The sequence below is a fragment of the Ovis aries genome, chromosome 8 (genome assembly GCF_016772045.2).
Source record: "Ovis aries strain OAR_USU_Benz2616 breed Rambouillet chromosome 8, ARS-UI_Ramb_v3.0, whole genome shotgun sequence".
In the NCBI taxonomy this organism is placed as follows: Eukaryota; Metazoa; Chordata; class Mammalia; order Artiodactyla; family Bovidae; genus Ovis; species Ovis aries.
In genome coordinates, this window is record NC_056061.1 from 79,633,670 (window position 1) to 79,659,790 (window position 26,121).

Below are 26,121 nucleotides of genomic sequence, written 5' to 3' on the forward strand. Positions count from 1 at the left end.
GGGTTGGGAAGATGCCCTGGAGAAGGAACCGGCAACCCATTCCAGTATTCTTACCTGGAGAATTTCATGGACAGAGGAGCCTGGCGGGGGGCAGGGGCTGCATCCGATGGGGTTACAACGAGTCAGATACGACTGAGTGACTGACACTTTCACTTTCAAACTCAGAAAGGCAATTTGATGAACTAAAGAGTAAAATTAACGAACAGAACGAATTCTTTACCAAAGAGACTGAAATTTTAAAGAAGAACCAAATTCTGGAGCTGAAAAATTCAATGAATGAGATGAAAAATACATTAGCTTAAGAAATAGGGCAGATCAGACTGAAGAAAGAATTAGCAACTTGAAAGATGAGAATTTAGGAATGACTCACGAGTGAGATAAGATTTTTAAAAAGTGAAGAAACCCTAAGAGAGCTATCAGGTATGAGGAGAAAACCAAATATAAGAATAATTGATCTATGTAGAGGAGAAGAGAGCAGAGGGTATATTTAGAAAAATAATTGCTGACAGCTTCTCAAACCTGGGGAAAGAGCTTAGCATACATGTCCGAGAAGCTAAAAGAACATCCTATCACCTCAATACAAAAGACCTTATCCAAGATACATTATACTGAAACTGTCAAAAATCAATGATAGAGAAAGCATCTTAAAGGCATGGGGTGGGGGCATGGGGAGGAAGGAACCTACAAAGAAACTCTCTCTGGGCTAACAGCAGATTTCTCAGCAGAAGCATTACAGGCCAGGAGAGAGTGGAATGACACACTCAAAGTGTTAAAAGATAAAAATCACCAGCCAATTATCTGTCAAAGTTATCCTTCAAATATGAAGAAGAAATAAAGGCTTTCCCAGCAAACAAAAACTGAGAGAGTTCACACCACGAGATCTCCGTGAAAGGAATTCTTCAAACTGAAATAATAATACATTATTTACTGACAATAAAAAAAAAAGTTCACAATACCCTGGAAAAGGTGAAAAATAGTCAGAATTAGAAAACTTTAACCCTATTAGAATGGTATGTTAACCACTTAATTATAGCATAAAGGCTTAAGGAAAGCTATTACAATTTCTCAATGAATTCACAGCACCAAAAGAGATAAATTGTGATAAAGGCATATAAGTGGAAGAATAAAAGGGTAGAATCTTTATAGGCAAATAAAGATAAGGTGATATCAACATAAGAAGAACTATTTCATTTCTGAGATGCTTTTTATGTAAGCCATATGTGAAACACAAAGCCAAACTCTAGAGTCATGAAAGACAGAAAAGGGAAGATTGAGGAAACGACTATGGAAAGCCACCACATTAGAAAGACAGACAGAAACAGAGAGGGAAAAACAAGGGTGATACAAAATAACCAGAAGGCATAGGAAGAGGCAGTGGTAAATCCTCTGTCAATAATCACTCTAATATAAATGAACCAAATTCACCGATCAAAAGACACACAATGACTAGATGGATTAAAAGCAAAAACAAAAACCCAACATTGCTCATGAAATACAAATCAAAACCACAATGAGGTATCATCTCACACCAGTCAGAATGGCCATCATCAAAAAGTCTACAAACAATAAATGCAGGAGAGGGTGAGGAGAAAAGGGAATCCTCTCACACTGTTGGTGGGAATGCAAACTGATAAAACCACTATGGAGAACAGCATGGAGATTCTTAAACAACTAGGAATAAATAGAACCCAGCAACCCCTCTACTGGGCATATACCCCAAGGAAACCAGAACTGAAGAAGATACCCAATGTTAGATGTCCATCAGCAGATGAATGGATAAGGAAGTTGTGGTACACATACACAATAGAATACTACTCAGCTATGAAAAAGAAATGCATTTGAGTCAGTTCTAATGAGGTGGATGAACCTAGAGCCTATTATGCTGAGTGAAGTCAGGAAGAGAAAGACAAATACCGTATATTAACGTATATATAGGGAATCTAGAAAGCCGGTACCAAAAATCCTATGTACAGGGCAGCTAAGGAGACACAGACATAAAGAACAGTATTTTGGACTCAGTAGGAGAAGGGGAGGGTGGGATGGTTTGAGAAAAAAGAAACACATTATCACAAGTGAAATAGGTAACCAGTGCGAGTTTGACCTATGAAGCAGGGCACCCAAAGCTGGTGCTCCGTGACAACATGGGGGAGAGGGTGGGATGGGGGAAGGAGGGAGGGTTCATGTATAACCACAGCAAATTCACACGGATGCATAGCAAAACCACTGCAGTAAAGGAATTATCTCCAATTTTAAAAAAACCCAACAACTATATGCTACCTACAAGAAGCTCATTTCAACTGTAAAGACACACATAGGCTCAAAGTGTAGGGCTGGAAGTAGAAATCAAAAGAAAAGGGGCTGAGCCATTTGTGTATCAGAAAAAAGAGACTTCAAGCCAAAAACTGGTAAAAAGAGACAAGCAAGGTTGTTACATAATGATAAAAGGGTCAATACATCTTTAAAATACAACAATAGTAAATATATATACACCTAACATTGGAATACTTTAATATATTAAGCAAATACTAAGGAAGAAATAGATAAGGCAGTAGGAGTAACACACTTCAGTGTGCGACTGTCAGCAACAGACAGACCAGCCAGCCAGAAAATCAACAATGAGATGTTGGAATTAAATCGTACTCTAGAGTAAACAGACTTAAGCATATAAAGAACATTCCACACAACAGCAGAGAATACATTCTTCAAATGCACATGGGACATTTTCTAGTATCATGATAAGATCATAAGGCACAAATCTCAGAAAATTAAAGATGGAAATCACACCTATTATCTTTTCTGACCACAATGGTATTGAAAGTAGAAATCAACAAGAGGAAAGCTGGAAAATCTAAATATGTGGAAACTAAATAACAGACTTCTGAATAACCAATTGGTCAAAGAAGAAGTCAAAAGAAATAAATCTCAAATAATTAATGAAAATACAACATACTGAAAAACTATGGAATGTAGCAAAAGCAGTTCTGAGATGTTTACAGCAATAAATACATGTATTAAGAACTTAAAAAATCTCAAACAACCTAACTTTATACCTCAAGAAATCAGAAAAAGAATAAGGTTAGCAGAAGGAAATAAAGATCAGAGTGGAAATAAATGGAGATTAAAAAATGAAAAAAACAAAACCAAAAGCTGGTTCTTTGAAAAATTAAAATTGACAAACCTTTAGCCAGACTAAGAAAAGAGAAGACTCACAATCAGAAATGAAAAAGGAGACATTACAACTGAGACTAAAGAAACACACAGGAACAGAGGAGACAACCATGAACAAATTTTATGCCAACAAATGAGACAACTTAGAGCAAATGGATACGCTCTTAGAAACACACAAACCACCAAGGCTGAATAAGGAAGAAACAGAAAATCTGAACAGACTAATAGCAAGCAGAGGTTGAAGCAATAATCAAAAGCCTCCCAGCACAGAAAACCCCAGGACCAGACGGCTTAACTAAAAAATTCTACCGTTCAAAGGAGAATTAACATCAATCCTTCTCAAACTCTTCTGGAAAAACTGTGGAGGAGGGAATATTTCCAAACTCATTCTATGAAAACAGCAATCACCTGAAAGCAAGGCCAGATAAGGCTACCACAAGAAAACTGTAGACCGATATCCCTAATGAATACAGATGAAAAATTCTCACCAAATATTAGCAAACCAAATTTGAGAACACAAAAGAAGGATTATACACCATGACCAAGTGGGACTCATCCCTGGGATGTAAAGACGATTCAACATATGCAAATCAACAAATGCAACACACGACACATCAATTAAATGAGAGAAAATCGTGTGCTGATCTCACCAGATGCAGAAAAGGCAAAATACATCTTCAGGATGAAAACATTCATAGTTAATACCACCATCTGGGTAACACATATAAACCTAGATGTTTGGTCATTCTGTTTAAGGGGAAGAAAAATCAGATTAAGAGTTAACTATCTACTCAAGAAAATTACAGACACCAAGGGAACATTTCATGCAAAGATGGGCTCAATACAGGACAAAAATGGTATGGACCTAACAGAAGCAGAAGATATTAAGAAGAGGTGGCAAGAATACATAGAAGAACTGTACAAAAAAGATCTTCACGAGCCAGATAATCACCATGGTGTGATCACTCACCTAGAGCCAAACATCCTGGAATGTGGATTCAAGTGGGTCTTAGGAAGTATCATTACGAACAAAGCTAGGGGAGGTGATGGAATTCCAGCTGAGCTATTTCAAATCCTGAAAGATGATGCTGTGAAAGTGTTGCACTCAATATGCCAGCAAATTTGGAAAACTCAGCAGTGGCCACAGGACTGGAAAAGGGCAGTTTTCATTTCAATCCCAAAGAAAGGCAATGCCAAAGAATGCTCAAACTACCATACAATTGCACTCATCTCACACACTAGTAAAGTAATGCTCAAAATTCTCCAAGCCAGGCTTCAGCAGTGCGTGAACTGTGAACTTCTAGATGTTCAAGCTGGTTTTAGAAAAGACAGAAGAACCAGAGATCAAATTGCCAACATCCACTGGATCACCGAAAAAGCAACAGAGTTCCAGAAAAACATCTATTTCTGCTTTACTGACTATGCCAAAGCCTTTGACTGTGTGGATCACAACAAACTGTGGAAAATTCTTCAAGAGATGGGAATACCAGACCACCTGACCTGTCTCCTGAGAAATCCGTATGCAGATCAGAAAGCAACAGTTAGAACTGGACATGGAACAACAGACTGGTTCCAAATAGGAAAAGGAGTACACCAAGGCTGTATATTGTCATCCTGCTTATTTAACTTACATGCAGAGTATATCATGAGAAATGCTAGGCTGGAAGAAGCACAAGCTGGAATCAAGATTGCTGGGCAAAATATCAATAACCTCAGATATGCAGATAATACCACCCTTAAGGCAGAAAACAAAGTCCTAAAGAGGCTCTTGAAGAAAGTGAAAGAGGAGAGTGAAAAAGTTGCCTTAAAGCTCAACATTCAGAAAACGAAGATCATGGCATCTGGTCCCATCACTTCATGGCAAATAGATGGGGAAACAGTGTCAGACTTTATTTTTGGGGGCTCCAAAATCACTGCAGATGGTGACTGCAGCCATGAAATCAAAAGAAGTTTACTCCTTGGAAGAAAAGTTATGACCAACCTAGACAGCATATTAAAAAGCAGAGACATTACTTCGCCAACAAAGGTCCGTCTAGTCAAGGCCATGGTTTTTCCAGTGGTCATGTATGGATGTGAGTATTGGACTATAAAGAAAGCTGAGTGCCAAAGACTTGATGCTTTTGAACTACGGTGTTGGCAAAGACTCTTAAGAGTCTCTTGCACTGCAAGGAGATCCAACCAGTCCATCCTAAAGGAAGTCAGTCCTGAATATTCACTGGAAGGACTGATGTTGAAGCTGAAACTCCAATACGCTGGCCACCTGATGTGAAGAGCTGACTCATTGGAAAAGACCCTGATGCTGGAAAAGATTGAAGGTGGGAGGAGAAGGGGATGACAGAGGATGAGATGATTGGATGGCATCATTGACTCAATGGACATGAGTTTAACTAAACTCTGGGAATTGGTGATGGACAGGGAGGCCTTGTGTGCTGCAGTCCATGGGGTCGCAAAGAGTTAGATGCGACTGACTGACTGAACTGAACTGATCCACCACTGTGATCTTTATGGTTTTAGGAGAGGGAAGGAAAAAGCTATGGTACAGTCTGCATAGAAGATCAGATTCTAGCAATAATTTTCTATGACACATCGTCACACATCCTAGTCCTAGTATACTATATTGTTCAAAACAAATAATCAGAAACTCACCTCTGGTTTGGGGACAAAAGCCTGACCTGGGATTGTCAAGATGTGCTGAACGTCGCAGAGGTACTGGGCCATAATGGAGAGGCGACTTCGCTGTTTGCTTCCAGTAGTAGCTGTAAGTCTCTGCAGAAGGACAAAGAGGAATTTTGGCAAATAACTCATTCATCATCTACGAACACCAGGTGGACTTTTTTGAGGTAAATTTTAAAAGCATAGGCTATCTAACAGGATATATAGCCAACATGGGGAACATTTTCCTTTGACACTAACTGAGGTACATCTATGAAGTATGAGTTATACACACAATGCACTTAAAAAAAAAAAATCAAATTAGAAAATTTCCCTACCACTGGCTATCGGGATTTTCAAAGTAGAAGATACTGTATGAAACAAGTAATCCATAAATACAGATAGGTGAAAACAGCAAGAATAATGAATTCAAGATGCTTTAGTTTTATGAACTACCCCAATGTCTCAATGAACATTTCCAATGGTATGTCCTTAATTTAAATGTAATAAAACTATGAATATTTAGAACTCTTGAATTGGCTGATTTTGAGAACTTTTTTTTTTTAAACAAAAAACTTATTTTCTTTTAAGCACCCAAACATTTTTATTTTAAAATTAGGTATGTGTGAATTAACTCATAAATATATACAATTCAACCAACATCCCCAAAGGATTTTTTAAAAGAACTTTAAATTCCATATAAATGTTATATGAAAAAGTAAAGGGCCAAGAATACCCCAGGGCACTTCTGAAGAATGTCAACAATGTGGGGCAAGGGGCTGCTCTGTGGAGGTGACATGGGGGCATTCGCCTTACCAGATATCAAAATTAAGGCAGTATCATATTGTTAGAGGCACAAATATACCCATGGAACAAAAACCTCAGAGACCCAAGCACATGTGGACTTTCGAAATGTGACAGATGTGATGTAGCAACTGCTAGTGGGAGAAGGATGGATCATTTGGTGACTTTGGTATAAGCAGGAATCTACAAAGAGGACTGTGTAGGCCCATATCTCATATCAACCAAAAATAAATTCCAAGTGAATTAACAGTAAGTGAAAACTGAAATTTTAAAATTGTATGAGTAAGTATCTATGACTCCCATGGCAGGGAAGACTTCCTTAACAATGCAAAAGCAGCAGTCACAAAAGACTGATACATATTGTTCCACTTAAATTAACAACTTGTTGTATAATGAAAACACTATGAAGATAGGCCACAGACTGAGAGAAGGTATTTGAAACTCTTAAGGATTAGTGCTCAGAATATAGAAGAAACTCCTATAGATCAATAATCAAAAGATAAACCAACAGAAAATAAGAAGAGAAACATTGTAGCAACCCAAACAAACTATAAACTATGCTCAAGTAGATTACAGATCAGGGATATGCACATTAAAACCAGTTGAGACACAATTTCGTATTTCATGAAATAAAAGTTACACAACAGAAAAAGGACTTAACAGGACCTGGTACTGGCGAGTATATGGAGCAATAGGAATTCTCATGTGCTGCTAGTGAGAGGGGACTGGTACAAGCATTTTGGACTATAATCTGGCAATATACAGTAAAGCTAAAGTTGAGTAAACTGCTGTAATCCATCAGGTTTACCTTTATGAATATATTCTAGAGACCTGCTTCACAAGTAGATATTTATAAGGATATTCATTGCAACATTATATGTAGTAACCAAAAAACAAAGATCCATCAATAGGTGAGTGAATAATTAAATTGTGGTAATTTTGACAATGGATACTAAATAATATTTACAATGAATAGCAAAGGTTACCAACATAAATCCCCAAATAGAGCAAATAATTGACAGAAGATAGGTACAGTGTGACTGCACTCACAGGGAAACTTTTGAAGATTATTTACCCTTTACTCTCTGTGTGCATGTGTACGTATATCTATCTATATCTGCAGAGCAAGCAAAACATGTTCATGGAATACTGAGTATCAATTTTTAGACAGTTCAATTCACAGGAGGGAAAAAGGGGAGATAGAAGAGGGTTCCAAACATATTTATAATACTTTATTTCTTAAAGATATGAAAAATATGGTATTATGTTGGACAAAGCTGAGTGATGCACAGACTTATTTTTCTAAAATGCATCCTGTTCCTAGAGCTCCCTAGACCTCTTCTGAATGACAGAGTCAACATTACAGACAGCAATGATTACTGGAATAATCCTGGGCCAGGTGTGCCTGTGGTGTGCCTTACTACTCAACAGTCGGAGATGGAGTGATTCTTCAAGTTCTGTTTCACTTAAGAGTGCTATGTATCCACTTCTGCCAGGAGAAAGGAGTATCCTGACCCATGAGTGTTACCCTCCTATCTCTGGGCTTCCCTGGTGGCCAGTGAGGGAGATGAGGGTTCCATCCCTGGGTTGGGAAGATCCGCTGGAGGAGGGCATGACAAGCCACTCAGTATTCTTCCCTGGGAAATTCCATGGACAGAGGAGCCTGGTGGGCTACAGTCCATGGACACAGACACGGACTCAGTGACTAAACAACAACAATCCCATCTTTGCAGCAAATACACATAGGCTTTGGAGATGAAAACATGTCAATCTCATAACGTAGAAGAAAGCAGCACAAATACCTGTCCCTCATTTATTAAGGAAGAATTCAACCCACAGACCAAAAAGCTCTGCAAACGACTTCATTAAATGCTAGCCTAAGAGTTCAACATTTGATCCAACCACTCAAACATTTGATGTTTCTTTGATATATTATAGGTAAAGCTGTGAAAATTCAAACCATTACAAGATATATTTGAAGAGCAAAAGTTCAGGGAACCAAACCAGGTAATTTTTCAGTAAAAGGAAACCTCTAACCCTCGAGCTTTTAAAAAATTCTGATTGAGTGTAAGAAAAACAAGGGGTCAACGAATTCACAAAAACAGTTTGGGGTTTTTTCTATTCATGTAAAATAATTTTAAGTAGAAAAATTAGACTTATGCTTGAGAAACTGCGGAGCCAAATATCAGGGACAATGAGAACTAGATAACTTATGAAAAGGCCATTCCCTTAACCAGACATGGTCCCCTGGAGATGGTAGATGAAGAGGCTGATGCTGGACCCAGAAAGAAAAGACCACAGATCCAGTCACACAAAGAATTGGAACATCATGATTTCAGCAGAACACATATGACCTGTGTTCAGGTTCAGCTTTCCCTTCACGACCTTTGGAAGACGTTAAACTACGCCGTCTCAGTTTCATCACCTGTAGCATGAGGTTAGATGAGATTCGTTACGCTCTCATTTACTGCTACACAGTCTGATTCTATTTTACGAGCTGCAACTTTCAAGTGTCTACATGCCCCTTAATATGTATGAGCTGAATTCTTACATTTACACCCTGTCATCTTAGAGAGAGAGGAACAAGACAAACATGCTCGTTTCTGCCCTGTAACTCACAAAGCCAAGCCAAGCAAATATTCTAAGTGCTTTCTGTGGCTAAAATTCAAAATGCAAATATGACAGTGTCAAGAACAAAGAGAGGGAAAATAGGAGAATGCTGCTATATAGTCTTCCACTGAAGCTCTCACTTTCAAAAATGTGAAAATCAGTCAGGGGACCAGTGTTATCTATACTTTTAAAGCATTCCATAAATTATAGACTCAATATAAACTCTTCTCAATATTCAAACTAAAATTTAACTACAATCAACTTTTTGTTAAAGAAAAATAATTGCATATGGTAAACTGGAAGCAACACTATTATTAATAACAAGTGACACTGAGTCATTGAAAATGTTACTCCACCTCTTCAGCCTCTGTTCCTTTGCTCTTTCCCCCCAAAGAATGAGAGTATTTTTGCATTTCTATTGTGCTACTGAAAAGTAGAAATACCATAATAATCAAATCAGCTGAGGAAAAGAATCCAAGGACAAATCCAAAAGTTGAGAAAAGCAACAAAGGGAACTATTAGCATGGCCTCAATTCAAACCAACAGAAAAGCACTATTAAGAGTCACAAGGAGATGACTAGGACCTCAGGAAAAAGGCAGGCTGCCGTCTATGGGGTCGCACAGAGTCAGACGCGACTGAAGTGACTCAGCGGCAGCGGCGGTGGCAGGAAAAAGACGATGTCATCTTAAGAGTTTCTAACAAACACAAAAGGGTTCTACATTTTTGTGATGGATTTTATGGCCTAATGCTCTAAAACGGAAATTTTCAACTTTGGTGGTTTTGACATTTTGGGCTAATTAATGCTGAGTAGTTCTGTGCTATGGGGACTATCCTGAAGGATGTCTACCAGCTGCCCTGAACTCTATCCACTAGATGCCAGAAGCACCCCCAGCTGTGACAACCTAAAGTGTCCCTTGAGTGGGGGATGGGGCAAAACTGCTGTTGAAAACCAGCACCTCTGGAAGGGAACATGGAGAGAGAGGGATGGATGCAAGAAAAAATTTCTTATAATACATTCATAAATTATTTGAAAGGAAGACACTGGAAGAGTTGGACTAAGGTAGTCATCCAGTGTCTACCCTCAAAGCAATTCTGATATTAAGTTGTACTGCTTTATTTTTTACAGAAACAACCATGAAGCTAAAGCACACAAAACAACAGGTTTTATAACCTGGACACGACGCAGTAAGGGACTGTGGTCACTGCCAGAGGGAAAGGAGTGAGCCTCGGGACTGCCCAGCTTACAGCTGCAGCTCAGGGACAGCCAAGCAACAGAGGCCACCAGGGAAGACCTGGCGTTCAGGAGACAGAGGCTGATGTCCTGGGAGGCCGCGGCAGCTAGAATCTGGGGGCAGGCTACTGTAGAAGCGCAGGGAAGACCTGGAGTTCAGGAGACAGAGGCTGATGCTCTGGGAGGCCACGGCAGCTAGAATCCAGCTAGAATCCGGGGGCAGGCTACTGGAGAAGCGGAACACAGAGCTGGAGAGGTCTTAGGGAAGGAGGTAGAGACAGGAAGGGAGTGAGTGGAGACACACTCCCTTTCAAGTCTTTGGCAGAGCAAGGATCTGGAAGGGGTGTATGAGGTTAACTCCTCAAGGCTAGGGAGGCTAGACAAAGTACCACTGGAAAGCTGTCGGACAAAATGGAGCTCATATAGGGCTGGAAATAGTCTGCATTCCCAACAGCTAAAGTAGAGAGCCCATGAATTACACAGGACATAGGGTGGCTTCCTCAGAAACACCATGGCTTAGTAGTAGGACTTAGCCCCAGATCAAAGGCTGCTTTGGACCCATCATAACAAAGCTTGAAAGGCAAACCTCAAATCAGTTTGCAAGTACCTTATTTACATGCCAGAACAAAACCCACCACTCAACCCTATACAACAAAATCTGACCCTCAACAACATTGGGGGAAAAAAAAAAACAAGCCTCACAATAGGCACTGTTGTAACAAAAATTACCAGGCTTGCAAAGCAGAAAAATGGGACCCAGAACAAAGAGGGTGGGAAACATCAACTGGTAAAATAGTACAGAAATGACAGAGGTAATGGAATTAGTAGGCAAAGATCTTAAAATAGCTATTACAAATATTATACATATGCATGAGGATGCCAAGAACAGCATAAACATGAGAGAAAGGGAAGATAGAGTAAGACTCAAATGGAACTTTTAGAGATAAAAGTACAGAAATGGAAAATACAATTATCAACAGATTAGACACTGCAGAAAAGAGTGGTAAATCTGAGGCTGCAAGCCTTATGACCAGCATTGCCACCCTGAGGTTTGTACCCTAGAGTAATCTTGTCTATGTGTACCAGCTGGGATCAACACAAGAATGTTTGTGACTGTTTGTAATAATCAAACACTGAAACTAATGCAGGGACCCCAAACAGGAAAACACACAGATGAGCCTGACAGATCAACAGTCAGCGGATAGTAAATAGCTGTATAAATAAGCTACAGCTATGGACAACGTGAGCAGATCAGGATAAAAAGAATATACACTGTATGAACCCATTTCTATAAAGCTGAAAAATGGACAAAACTGAAATATATTATTATACAGGTAAGAATCTGATAAACTATGTGAAAGTGAAGTCGCTCAGTCGTGTCTGACTCTTTGCAACCCCGTGGACTGTAGCCTACCAGGCTTCTCAGTTCATGGGATTTACCAGGCAAGAGTACTGCAGTGGGTTGCCATTTCTTTCTCCGGGGGATCTTCCTGACCCAGGGATTGAACCCGGTCTCCCGCATTGTAGGCAGACACTTTACCCTCTGAACCTATTATTCCCTACATAGGTTCAGAGGGAATAATAAATTGCAAACTCATGGTATAGATTATCCTGGTAGTAGGTGGGGAACAGGAGATGCAATCAGAAAGAAGAGGGTGTCAGAGATGTTAGTAATCTAATTATTAACTTAACTTTAATTGGATTTAAAGATTTAATGGGATTAAAGACTTTAGTTGGATTAAAGATTTACTGAGCATGACCATGCCCACCAGAGCAATACCCAATTTTCCAAACCATAGCTAGTCCCTCCCACTGGGAAGCTTCCACGAGCCTCTTACCCTCATCCATCAGAAGGCAGACAGAATGAAAACCACAATCACAGAAAGCTTACCAAAATGATCACATGGACCACAGCTTTGTGCAACTTAATGAAACTATGAGCCACTCTGTGTAGGGCCACCTAGACGGCCAGGTCACGGTGGAGAGTTCTGACAAAACGTGGTCCACTGGAGAAGGAAACAGCAAACCACCTTGGCATTCTCGCCTTGAGAACCCCATAAAGAGTATGAAAAGGCAAAAAGGTATGGCACTGAAAGAAGAACCCCTAAGGTCAGTAGGTGTCCAATATGCTACTAGAGAAGAGCAGAGAAATAACTCCAGAAGGAATGAAGAGGCTGAGCCAAAGGGGAAATGACACCCAGCTGTGGATGTGGCTGGTGGTGAAAGCAATATCTGATGCTACAAACGAGAGTACTGCATAGGAACCTGGAATGCTAGGTCCATGAATCAAAGTAAACCGGATATGGTCAAACAGGAGATGGCAAGAGGGAACATCAACATTTTAGGAATCCGTGAACTAAAATGGACGTGAATGGGTGAATTTAATTCAGATGACCATTATATCTATCACTGTGGGCAAGAACCCCTTAGAAGAAATGGAGTAGCCCTCACAGTCAACAAATGAATCTGAAATGCAGTACTTGAATGCAGTCTCAAATATGACAGAATGATCTTTCATTTCCTTCATCAGAAGAATCAGAAATGATCCTTCATTTCCAAGGCAAACAATTCAATATTATAGTAATCAAGTCTATGCCCCAACTACTAATGCCAAAGAAGCTGAAGGGTTCTATGAAGACCTACAAGATCTAGAACACCAAAAAAAGATGTCATTTTTATCACAGGGGACTAGAATGCAAAAGTAGGAAGTCAAGAGATACCTGGAATAACAGGCAAGTTTGGCCTTGGAGTACAAAATGAAGCAGGGCAAAGGCTAACAATTTTGCCAAGAGAACACACTGGTCACAGCAAATACCCTCTTTCAACAACATAAGAGACGACGCTATACATGGACATCACTAGATGGTCAATACCACAGTGAAGAGGACGACGGAGGATGAGATGGCTGGATGGCATCACTGATTCAATAGACATGAGTTTGGGCAGACTCCAGATTGTGAAGGACAGGGAAGCCTGGTGTGCTCCAGTCCATGGGGTTGCAAAGAGTCAGATGCAACTGAATAACAACAATTTGACTTGGGTGGTGGGGATTCGGCTGTTCTTCTGATTAAGCCATACACACATAAAGCAGTGAATATACATGACACACTCTTTTATAGTCATATGTCATAAAAAAGAACTGTTTATAGCCTGCAGATTCCCTCCTTAAATCTCTTTGCTTCAAAAACTGCTTTCACTGCTCTGAGGGTTTACTTTTTAGAGACAAACTTGGAACACTCCAGTCATGGGAATGCCTAGCAGGCTTATGTGAGCCGAAGTCTATATATTGAATAATGAGACACCCAACCCCCTTACCTTTCTCAACTCCAAACTGATAATATTCTTTTTCTTTTGTAATTTTTCTTTTCTGGTAATTAGATCTTGTGATAGAACAACCAGAAAAAGTTAAAACTTACCTCTGCCACTTCCTTTTGAAAAGTCAGCATCATCCGGGTTCTACCATATGTGAATGGTCCATTTCTTTGAGAAACATTTTCAAGCCATTTGATAATCAGTGGGGTTGATACACTAAAAGGCAGATTTCCAATAATATGTACATTTGGAGGATCTGGTTGGCATAAGAAAAAACTTGGTATGATTATTTCAGCAATGTATTATGAATACAATTTTAGTTAAGAGTAAAATTAAACTGGGTATTAATAGCATCAAACAAAAGCACACAAAAATATAATGGCTGAGTATTTTTCAGTCCATGTATTCTTCAGAAGCAATGTTTGCTCACAATCAGCTTTGAATTAAAGGGAAAAAACCCCACCTAATTAGTATTCCGTTAAAGTCCCCAGGTTTTGGCTTAGGAAAGCATGAAAAAAAATTGGTTTGAGGGAAAAAGATCATTTAGCCTTGGACGTGAGGTCAAAGTTCCTGTGGGACACCAGAGAATCTGTCAGATGCCCACAAAGGGGATACAGGCTGGACACGAAGATTGTGTACAATATATATGCAGTAAGTGAAGTCATGGCAGGAGAAACAAGATTTAAGATGTGGGTGGAAAAATAACCACCAGCATAAAGAAAGCTCAAAACAAGGTGAAAGGAAGAACAGGTGGGCCTGGTATCAGGGAAAACAGAAGCAGAGAAATCTTCTAGATGAGAGTAACAGTTTAACACTGGGGAACGCAGAGAAGATTTGCGGCAGGCAGTTAGGTCGGTCATCCCTGTTGTCTGTGACTGGCTGGGCAGCGCAGAAAACTGAAGTGGTCACGGAGAAAAGCCGGTTGGAAGGGGGAGCCGGGCAGAGCCAGCCACTCTGAAGAAGCCTGGTGTGGAGCAGCGAGACTCAAGGGCAGCTGTGGAGGCACGCCCAAATCACTCCTCCAGCTGCGCTGAGAGGGGTTTATGGGCAAGAAACACTTCTGTGTGTTCCAAGGAGCTGGCACATAGCAGGTACCCAAAAAACTGTCCATGAATGAAGAGTGCCTTGGAAGGTTACTGAATGTAAAAAACAGAGGAAATAAAGTCAAAAGAAAGGTGGGGGTATGGCTTCGTTCACCAAAATACTATTTTCACCATTTGGAAAACCCTTTCTAGTTCATTCCATCTTTATAAGGTATCATAAAAATGGCAAGTTTATATGAACAGACCCCAAAATATTTGAAAAATATTAGTATCAGATAAATTCGGATGAAGAGAAAGCAATTTGATTTTTAATTTGGAAGAAAGTGGAAAAGCAGAGAAAATTACAATGCACCTTACCTATTTAATTATCTAATTTTAATATAAGTATATAATAAATATTTATAATGTATGACAAATAATACAAATATTTGTACTAAACAATTACAAAAGAAAATAAGAAAACCAACCCAAAGACACTTACCATCCTCCCACTGTCTTTTGAGACTTTCTGGAAAAGCCCTTTCTATCTTAAATGTCAAGACATCTCCATGGACAATTCTCAGTTTTCCAGGTGCTGCATCAGAAAGCATCTAGTTTACAAAAAGGTCAATAAAATGAGCTCATACACTTTAGAGAACAGTGGAATTAATTTTTTTCCCTGCCAAATCTGTGCATCATAAATCAATATGAAAAGTCAGAGACTAAGAATGATCATTAATGAACTAATAGCATGCTGCGTCCACTGCAACAGACATCCGTGGTGTTCGACTTTCAACACATAGGAGTGACTGGGAATGGCGGCAGATAACAGTATAACAATAGCTTATTAACATCACAAATACTGACATAATTTTAACCCTCAGGATGGCTTGTATTTCGGTATAGATTTAGCAAAAACTGAACTCCTGCGTTTTTAAACTGGAGACTAAGTAGTCTTCCAAGGCAATAGAAATAAAAACAAAAATAAACAAGTGGGATCTAATCAAGCTTACAACATTTTGCACAGCAAAGGAAATCATAAACAAAACAAAAATACAACCTATAGAATGGGAGAAAATATTTCCATACAATGCAACTGACAGGACTTAATTTCCAAAATATACAAACAGCTCACACAACTCAACAATAACAAAAAACCCAATCAAAAATGGGCAGAAGAACTAAGTAGACATTTCAACAAAGACAAATAGACGGCCAATAGGCACAAGAAAAGATGCTCAATATTGCTAATCATTAGAGAAACACAAAACTACAATGGGTACCACTTCACACTGGTCAGAATAGCCATCATTAAATAACAAGTCCATAAATAACAAACGCTGGAGAGGCTGTGGAGAAAAGGGAACCCTTCTACATAGTTGGTGGGAATGTAAGTTGGTGCAGTCACTGCGGAAAACAGTATGGAGGTACCTTAGAAAATTAAAAACAGAATTACCAAATGATCCAGCAAACTCACTCCTGGACACATACCCAGACAAAACAGTAATTCAAAAAGATACCTGTATGGTCAGGAAGCAACAGTTAGAATTGGACATGGAACAACAGACTCGTTCCAAATAGGAAAAGGAGTATGTCAAGGCCGTATATTGTCACCCTGCTTATTTAACTTATATGCAGAATACATCATGAGAAACGCTGGGCTAGATGAAGCACAAGCTAGAATCAAGATTGACAGGAGAAATATCAATAACCTCAGATATGCAGATAACACTACCCTTATGGCAGAAAGTGAAGAAGAACTAAAGAGCCTCCTGATGAAAGTGAAAGAGGAGAGTGAAAAAAGTTGGCTTAAAGCTCAACATTCAGAAAACTAAGATCATGGCATCCAGTCCTATCACTTCATGGCAAATAGATGGGGAAACAGCAGAAAAAATGGCTGACTTTATTTTTCTGGGCTCCAAAATCACTGCAGATGGTCATTGCAGCCAAGAAATTAAAAGACAGTTACTCCTTGGAAGGAAAGTTATGATCAACCTAGACAGCATATTCAAAAACAGAGACATTACTTTGTCAACAAAGGTTTTTCCAGTGATCATGTATGGATGCGAGAGCTGGACTATAAAGAAAGCTGAGTGCCGAAGAATTGATGCTTATGAACTGTGGTGTTGGAGAAGACTCTTGAGAGTCCCTTGGATTGCAAGGAGATCCAACCAGTCCATCCTAAAGGAGATCAGTCCTGGGTGTTCATTGGAAGGACTGATGTTGAAGCTGAAACTCCAGTACTTTGGCCACCTGATGCGAAGAGCTGACTCATTTGAAAAGACTCTGATGCTGGGTGGGATTGGGGGCAGGAGGAGAAGGGGAAAACAGAGGATGAGATGGTTGGATGGCATCACTGACTCAATGGACATGGGTTTGGGTGGACTCTGGGAGTTGGTGATGGACAGGGAGGCCTGGCGTGCTGCAGTTCATGGGGTCACAAAGAATCAGACATGTGAGCAACTGAACTGAACATGTCCCCTAATGTTTTTAGTGGCATTATTCACAGTACCAAGATGTGAAACAACCTGATGTCCATCAACAAATGAATGGATAAAAATGTGATACATATGTACAATGGAATATCGTTGTCGTTCAGTCACTAAGTCTGACTCTTTGTGATCCCACTGACCGCAGTCTGCAGGCTCCTCTGTCCATTGGGTTCTCCAGGCAAGAATACCAGAGTAGGCTGACATTTCTTTCTCTACAATGGAATATTACTCAGCTATTAAGAAAGAAGGAACAATGCCATTTGCAGTAACATGGATGCAACTAGAGAGGCTGCAGTCCATGGGGTCGCTAAGAGACTGAGTGACTTCCTTTTACTTTTCACATCCATGCTTTGGAGAAGGAAATAGCAACCCACTCCAGTATTCTTCCTGGAGAATCCCAGGGACAGAGGAGCCTGGTGGGCTGCCATCTATGGGGTTGCACAGAGTCGGACACACTGAAGCGACGCAGCAGCAGCAGCAGCAGCAGCAGCAGCGAAATACATCAGAAACAGAAAGGCAAGTATCATATGATATCATATATACATGGAATCTAAAAAACAACAAAATGAATTTATCTATGAAACAGAAACAGAATCATGGACAAGTCAGAGAACAGACTGCTGACTGCCAAGGAGGAGGAGGTTCGGGAAGGATCAAGTAGGAGGTTGGGGTTGGCAGATATAAGCTTGTATATATAGGATGAACAAACAAGTTCCTACTATATAGCACTGGAGAAGAAAATGGCAACCCACTCCAGTATTCTTGCCTGGGAAATCCCATGGACAGAGAAGTCTACCAGGCTACAGTTCATGGGGTCACAAAAGAGTCAGACGCGACTTGGTGACCAAACCACCATAAAGCACAGAGACCTATATTCAGTGTTCTACGAAAAACCAGAATGGAAAAGCAGAAATCAAAACAGTAAAAGTCAACTATATGTCAATAAAAATACTGATTAACAAATAGAAACTAAAGACATTATAACGAAATACTGAGAATTAGGAGAAATCATATGAAAGATGACTTTAATTTAACTAAATCTTTATATCTTAAGTACATACAAAGGATTGATTCTACATAGTACCAAGATCTTTAACTAAATCTGCGAGTAGAGTCAACCCAGCAGAAAAGTTATGTGTCACTGCCAAACTATACGTGGCCCTCTGAGACACTCCTTTGACCAGAGTGCTCCTGAAGTAATTCTGATCCACAGGCACTTTCAACCTAATGAATTATCCTGCATGTTTTAACAAAAGCTACTTCCTGGCCAATTTCTACCTTCCACTCCTTGTTGTCCTTCCTTTCTTCAGTTTTTCTGAGTAAAAAAGAGAAGTACTTCTTTCCTTTATCTTTTTTCCCCTCCTTCTCATCCACCTTAGCATCACACCTTAAGAATTGCTCTCATAGTACTGAAGTGTTGGCACCTAACTAGAAGGAGCCTTACAGGTAAGCCATCTATAAATGTGCATGTGTTAAGTGCCCCAGATTCAAAACAAAATTTGATTCTTGAAGTCCTTAGTAAAAGAACAACAGCCAGATGCAACGCATGAGCTTCTAAAGTTAATATGCAAGAGAGCAAAATCAATGAAAATAAGCACATCTAAAGAACAGTGTGGGGAAGAGATAGTTAGGGTTTTTGTATCGACATGTACACGCTGCAATATTTAAAGTGGATAACCACAAGGTCCCCCGATGAAAGTGAAAGTGGAGAGTGAAAAAGTTGGCTTAAAGCTCAACATTCAGAAAATGAAGATCATGGCATCTGGTCCCATCACTTCGTGGGAAATAGATGGGGAAATAGCGGAAACAGTGTCAGACTTTATTTTTTTGGGCTCCAAAATCACCGCAGATGGTGAACTGCAGCCATGAAATTAAAAGACGCTTACTCCTTGGAAGAAAAGTTATGACCAACTTAGACAGCATATTGAAAAGCAGAGACATTACTTTGCCAACAAAGGTCTGTCTAGCCAAGGCTATGGTTTTATGGATGTGAGAGTTGGACTGTGAAGAAAGCTGAGCACCGAAGAATTGATGCTTTTGAACTGTGGTGCTGGAGAAGACTCTTGAGAGTCCCTTGGACTGCAGGGAGATCCAACCAGCCCATTCTGAAGGAGATCAGCCCTGTGATTTCTTTGGAAGGAATGATGCTAAAGCTGAAACTCCAGTAGTTTGGCCACTTCATGGGAATAGTTGACTCACTGGGAAAGACTCTGATGCTGGGAGGGATTGGGGGCAGGAGGAAAAGGGGACAACAGAGGATGAGATGGCTGGATGGCATCACGGACTCGATGGATGCGAGTCTGAGTGAACTCTGGGAGTTGGTGATGGACAGGTAGGCCTGGCGTGCTGCGATTCATGGGGTCGCAAAGTGTCGGACACGACTGAGCGACTGAACTGACTGACTGTACAGCACAAGGAACTCTGCTCAATGTTACTGGCAGCCTGGATGTGAGGGGAAAATGGATACATGTATATATGTATGTATGGCTGAGTCCCTTTGTTATCTACCTGAAACTATTACAACATTGTTATTGGCTATTCTACAATATAAAATAGAAAGTTAAAAAAAAAAGGTTACAAAAGGAAGAAAGGAAGAGGTGACCCTCTTCCCACATTAAATCTCAGTTCAGGGAACTCAGAGAACTTTGGCTTCAATTCAAGGAACTTTTGCCCTTAGCATCCCCCGGATCTTCTTCTCTAGCTCAAGTAAAGCTGAAATCTCTATCCTAACTCTCCTCTGACTAATTCAGGCGACTAAGGAAGAATGAAAGCACCATCACAAAGCCACGGAGGAGACATGGACCAAGGCGCCTAGCTGTAGCTCACTCACACCTCTGGGTCAACAATGTGCCTTACACACACTTCTTTATAGTGCTGTGCACTACAATCATGTATATACAGGTTTCTTTCCCCTATAACAACAGAGGCTCCTTAAGGGCTCTGTTTCTTATCTACTTTAATATCCCCTGCAGCCGCAATAGTATACAGTAGGTGCTTTATATGTATTTGACAAGTGAATGAATAAGTGAATGATCAAATGGCATTCAGTTTTCTATGAAGCTGGGGAACTCCTCTCCTAGCCTATAATATTTGGGGGCCCCTAAAATTTGAAAGGTTCAGAAACTTGCAAAGATTTATTTCACTGATAAGTCAGTTATACATGTAATGTTGGAGAAACGCGTAGCTGAAATGCATATGCTGATTAGAGGCTAAACATTTTAAGTTATGGGAATCATCTAGTTTGATCTGTTTAGCCACAGTAGTTTAGCAAAAATAATTGTGTACCTCTGATATTAATGTACTTATGGATTATTTTAAGTTTCCATGATTTGCTAAAACTTAATCTGATGAGTTCCAGACAAACTTAGAAAATATAATAACTTAGACATAGTACATAAAAAGGGAGATCTCTCTCTATAGGACAGGCTTTTACCATATAAAAATTTTATTTAATGACAGCATTTACCAATGAAGAACATTAAATTTTCTTCTGTAATTATGTTTCACATAATTAAAACAAAACAAATAAGCATACCAAAAACAAAGAGGGAGAATTAAAAGCTTGTTTCACAATGTCAATATATAGAAAGTAATGAAGTGATTAGTAATTAAGGCTAAAATAAAACAATGTAAATTTGGCTCTGTGGCATTAATTTACGTGCTCTGATAACTTTAACCATGTTTGAAATATTATTTTCCACCTTTACACACACAGCTACATATCAGGAAACTGGTAAAAATACACATTTACCCTCCTTTCCCAAGTTTAAAGTGCTAGTTTTTTGGATTCCCCTTCTGGCTTATGTGTCAGTCAATGACACACCAAGTCCTCCTGTTCTTTAAGAGGTCTACTTTTTCCAGGCCAGCTCTGCAGCTCGAGCTTTTCCCTTCCCGCTCCCCACTGCAGAAGCAATGATGCTGCTGTTCACAGCTTTATGTGAAGGCCCTGAGCAATTATGGAGGCCAAAAAATAAAAAAGTGGTACAAACAGAAATGACAGCATAATTATGGACAGCAGCCATTTCAACACCTAATGATAATCAGCAATGACACAGAAAGACCTTGTAACCAACCCCTAACAGAAGAAAATGTCTGCATTATCATAACGATATTCGGGGAATGACCAAAGGGCGGAACAGATCGCCATTACAGCCCTTCCGGAACAACACTGCGCCTGTTACCCCTCAGAGCTCTGGGAGTGTTGCCTCGTACTGACCGCAGAGGCACCGCTGACAACCTATGCAGGTGCTAAGGCAGCCAGGTGAGTCGTTTACAGACACTCCAATTGTTCTACCATTTTCAGTCTCGTGTTTTTCCAAAATGAGTCATAAGCAAGCTTTGAGTAAAAAGCATTCATTAAAAAAGGCTGCAAAAGAAGAAAACCAAACTGTGATAAAGGAAGCATACAAAGTATGTAGATTGTGAGAGCTTTACATTGTACCAATCCCAGAGATGTTAGATCCTGAAGCCAACATACTGAACTGTATCATTTTCACTCAGTGTTGGAAGTAATTACACCCGGTTTCCAAGAGAGAACATGTGCTTTTCTGGTATTAAGCTCTATAAAGGGTACAAGGAAGAAATAGAGAATGTCTTTGATAAAACTAAGAAAACAAGTACAGAAGTGTTCTTCCCAGTCACCTAAAAATCTCTCTCCTCTTACAAGTACTTAGTGAATGCTGTCCCGCATGTGTGTGTCACGGGGTTGGGGGGGGGGGGGGGGTGGGTGGTGGTGGTGGAGGGGAAGCTATGGTCTTAACTAGGTAGTTTGCTGGTGATCTAATTTGATGAGGAAGGAATGTGCAATTTCTAGAATCTATGCCCATTTATAAATCCCTTCAGTGCAAAAAACTAACAGCCATTTGATATGTTTTACGCCACCTTCTCATGGCGACTTCCCTGGCGGCTCGGACGGTAAAGCGTCTGCCTACAATGCAGGAGACCCAGGTTCGATCCCTGGGTCGGGTTGATCTCTCCAGGCAATACTCTTGCCTGGAAAATCCCATGGATGGAGGAGTGTGGTAGGCTACCATCCATGGGCTTGCAAAGAGTCCGACATGACTGAGCGACTTCACTTTCACTTTTTCCTGGTGAGGGGCTCATGACAGCCAACACTGTACAGTGGGCTAAGCAGTAATTACACAGCCCAGTAATATTACCTTCTTTCTAACCTGCCACATACTGACTTTCATACATGGGATTCTCGAGGCAAGAATACTGAAGTGATTTGCCACTCCCTTTACCAGTGGGCCACGTTTTTTAAGAATTCTCCACCATGACCCGTCTGTTTTAGGAGGCCCTGTATGGCATGGCTTATAGCTTCATTGAGTTACACAAGGCTATGATCCATGTGACCATTTTGGTTAGCTTTCTGTGACTGTGGTTTTCATTCTGGAGGTTGTGGGATTGTACTTCTTGCTTCTTCTGTCTGCCCTCTGATGGATGAGGATAGAAGGCTTGTACAAGCTTCCTGAGGGACTGGCTGTGAGGAAAACTGGGTCTTGCTCTGGCAGGCAGGGCCATGCTCGCTAAATCTTTAATTTTCTGCTGATGGGTGGGGCTGTGCACCCTGCCTTTGGAGGCAGTCGAGTTCTAGAGCCTACAGGCTCTAAGGTAGGGCTAAAGGTGACCTCCAGAAGGACTTACGCCAATGCGTACCTCCCAGGACGGCTTCTGCCAGTGCTCCTGCTGACCCGGGCCTCCACAGGAGACCCTCACTCACTCACAGGCAGTTCCAGCTCAGTCTCTCTCGGGGTCAACTGCTCCTTTCTCCTGGGACCCAGTGTGCACAAGGTTTTGAATGCACCCTCCAAGAGTCTATTTTCCCTAGTCCTGTGGAAGTTCTATAATCAAATCCCATAGACCTGCAAAGTCAGATTCCCTGGGGAGGCCCATTCCCTCTGTCAGATTCCCAGGTTGGGAAGCCTGATGTGGGGCCTAGAACATTTGCAACAGTCTAAGAACTTCTTTGGTATTATTGTTCTCCAGTTTGTGGGTTGGAGGTTCATAAAAATGTAAGGAGGTTATAACAAAAACCACCCCCCAAAAAAAGAAATGCAAGACAAAAGTGGTTATATGAGATAGCTTTACAAATAGCTGAGAAGAGAAAGGCAAAGGAGAAAGGGAAAGGTATATTCAACTGAATGCAGAGTTCCAGAGAATAACAAGGAGATAAGAAAGCCTTCCTCAGCAATCAATGCAAAGAAATAGAGAAAACAACAGAATGGGAAAGACTAGAGATCTCTTCAAGAGAATTGGAGATACCAAGGAATGTTTCACGAAAAGATGGGCACAATGAAGGACAGAAACAGTATGGATCTAACAAAAGCAGAAGATATTAAAGACAAGGAGGCAAGAATACACAGGAGAACTATACAATAAAGGTCTTAATGACCCAGATAACCATGATGGTGTGATCACTTACCTAGAGTCAGACATCCTGGAGTGTGAAGTTAAGTAACCCTTAGGAAGCATTACTACAAACAAAGCTAGTGGAAGTGACAGAATTCCAATTGAGCTATTTTAAATCCTAAAAGATGATGCTGTTTAAGTGCTGCACTCAATATGCCAGCAAGTTTGGAAAACTGAGAGGTGGTGCTGGAGAAGGAAACAGCAACCCACTCCAGTCTTACTGCCTGGAAAATCCCATGGAGAGCCGAGCCTGGTGGGCTACAGTCCACCACGGGGATGCAAAGAGTTGCACATGACTAAGAGACTGAGCACAGCAGGGGTCACAGGACTGGAAAAGGCCGGCTTTCATTCCAATCCCAATAAGGCAATGCCGAAGAGTGCTCAAACTACCACACAACCACACTCATTTCACATGGCAGCAAGGTCATCCTCAAAATCCTTCAAGCCAGACTTCAACAGTACATGAACCGAGACCTTCCAGATGTACAAGCTTGATTTAGAAAAGGCAGAGGTGCCAGAGATCAAATTGCCAACATCCACTGGATCACAGAGAAAGCAAGGGAATTCCAGAAAAATATCTACTTCTGCTTCACTGACTACACTAAAGCCTTTGACTGTGTGGATCACAAACTGTGGAAAGTTCTTAAAGAGATGGGAATACCAGACCACCTTACCTGCCTCCTGAGAAATCTGTATGCAGGTCAAGAAGCAACAGTTAGAACTGGACAGGGAATAATGGATTGATTCAAAATTAGGAAAGACGTACATCAAAGCTGTCTATTGTCACCCTGCTTATTTACCTTTTATGCAAAGTATATCATGTGAAATGTCAGGGGGATGAATCACAGGCTGGAATTAAGATTGCCTGGAAAGATACGAATAACCTCAGATATGCAAAACCACCCTTACACCAGAAAGCAAAGAGGAACTAAAGAACCTCTTGATGAAAGTGTAAGAGAAGAATGAAAAAGCTGGCTTAAAACTCAACATTCAAAAAACAAAGATCATGGCATCCAGTCCCATCATTTCATGGCGAACAGATGGGGGAAAAAGAGGAAATGGGCAGATTTTATTTCTTGGGCTCCAAAATGACTGCAGCCGTGAAATTAAAAGATGCTTATTCCTTGGAAGAAAAGCTATGACAAACCTAGAAAGCATATTAAAAAGCAGAGACAACATTTTGCTACAAAGGTCCATATAGTCAAAGCTATGTTATCTTCCAGTTGTCACGTACATATGAGAGAGTTGGACCATAAAGAAGACTGAGCACAGAACTGAATTTTTTTCAAACTACAGTGCTGGAGAAGACTCTTGAGAGTCCTCTGGACAGCAAGGATATCAAACCAGTCAATCCTAAAGGAAATCAAGCCTGAATATTCAAAGACTGATACTGAAGCTCCAATACTTTGGTCATCTGATGCGAAGAGGTGACACTGGAAAAGACCCTGATGCTAGGAAAGATTGGGGGCAGGAGGAGAAGGGGACGACAGAGGATGAGACGGTTGGATGCCATCACTGAGTCATAGACATGAGCTTGGGCAAACTCTGGGAGATAGTGAAGGACAAGGAAGCCTGGAGTGCTGCAGTTCATGGGGTCACAAAGAGTTAGACAACTGAGTGACTAAACAACAAACTATAAGAACAGGTACAGCAGAAACCCACTCAGACTCATCAAGGGATTAGATATTTGATTTAATAAATTTTCTATTTAACCCGGGGTTTTCCTTGGTGGTTCACATGTAAGGAATCTGCCTGCAGTGCAGGAGACCCAGGTTCAATCCCTGTGGGAAGATCCCTTGGAGTAGGTAATGGCAACCCACCCCAGAATTCCTAACTGGAGAACTCCATGAACAGAGGAGCCTGGTGGGCTACAGTCCACTGGTCACTTAGAGTCAGACACGACTGAGCAACTAAGACTTTTTCTATTCAACCAATGTAACTCCTTTAATTGTCAACATTTCTTAAAAATAAACTTACAGGTATAAATTTTTCTAAACTATATTGCACAATTCTCTTCCTAAACTAAGAACAATGAACCCAATTTCAGTCTTTTCTTGATGACTTGGATCACTGTTGACTGTAGAGCAATGGACTCAATAGCTATAGATCCTTCCCTACTGTGCTTTTGCTTCTTGTAGCTCTTCTGCCACAGTAATAACTGTTACTTCTTGCTGTAGTCAGTGGGTCTGCTTCCAGCATTCTCTGTACTTACTTGCAGTGGACTAGGAGATCACTTTGTCTGTGAATCAGCTTTTGCTAACTGGTTGAGTGTTGTCCATGTTATGATTAACTGTGGTCATACCTGCATCAAGTAAGTTATATGTGTTAAGTATGTAGTCATCACAACAAGAAGTCCTATTTAAAATCTGCTAGAAAGAATTTCAAACATTTACTATCTCGGATTAAAAACAGGTCCTG

The 26,121-nt window shown here is 40.5% G+C and overlaps 1 protein-coding gene across 1 annotated transcript in view; it reads right to left on the reverse strand.

Annotated features, from left to right (window-relative positions):
• TFB1M (transcription factor B1, mitochondrial) overlaps positions 1–26,121 on the reverse strand; it is a 61,580-nt gene that overhangs the window by 27,409 nt on the left and 8,050 nt on the right. The window contains exons 3-5 of the mRNA XM_012183173.4: positions 15,303–15,411; positions 13,883–14,034; positions 5,815–5,934 (exon numbers count right to left, since the gene is read on the reverse strand). Coding sequence (XP_012038563.3) covers positions 5,815–5,934; positions 13,883–14,034; positions 15,303–15,411 — 381 coding nt within the window. The remainder of the gene's footprint in view (positions 1–5,814; positions 5,935–13,882; positions 14,035–15,302; positions 15,412–26,121) is intronic.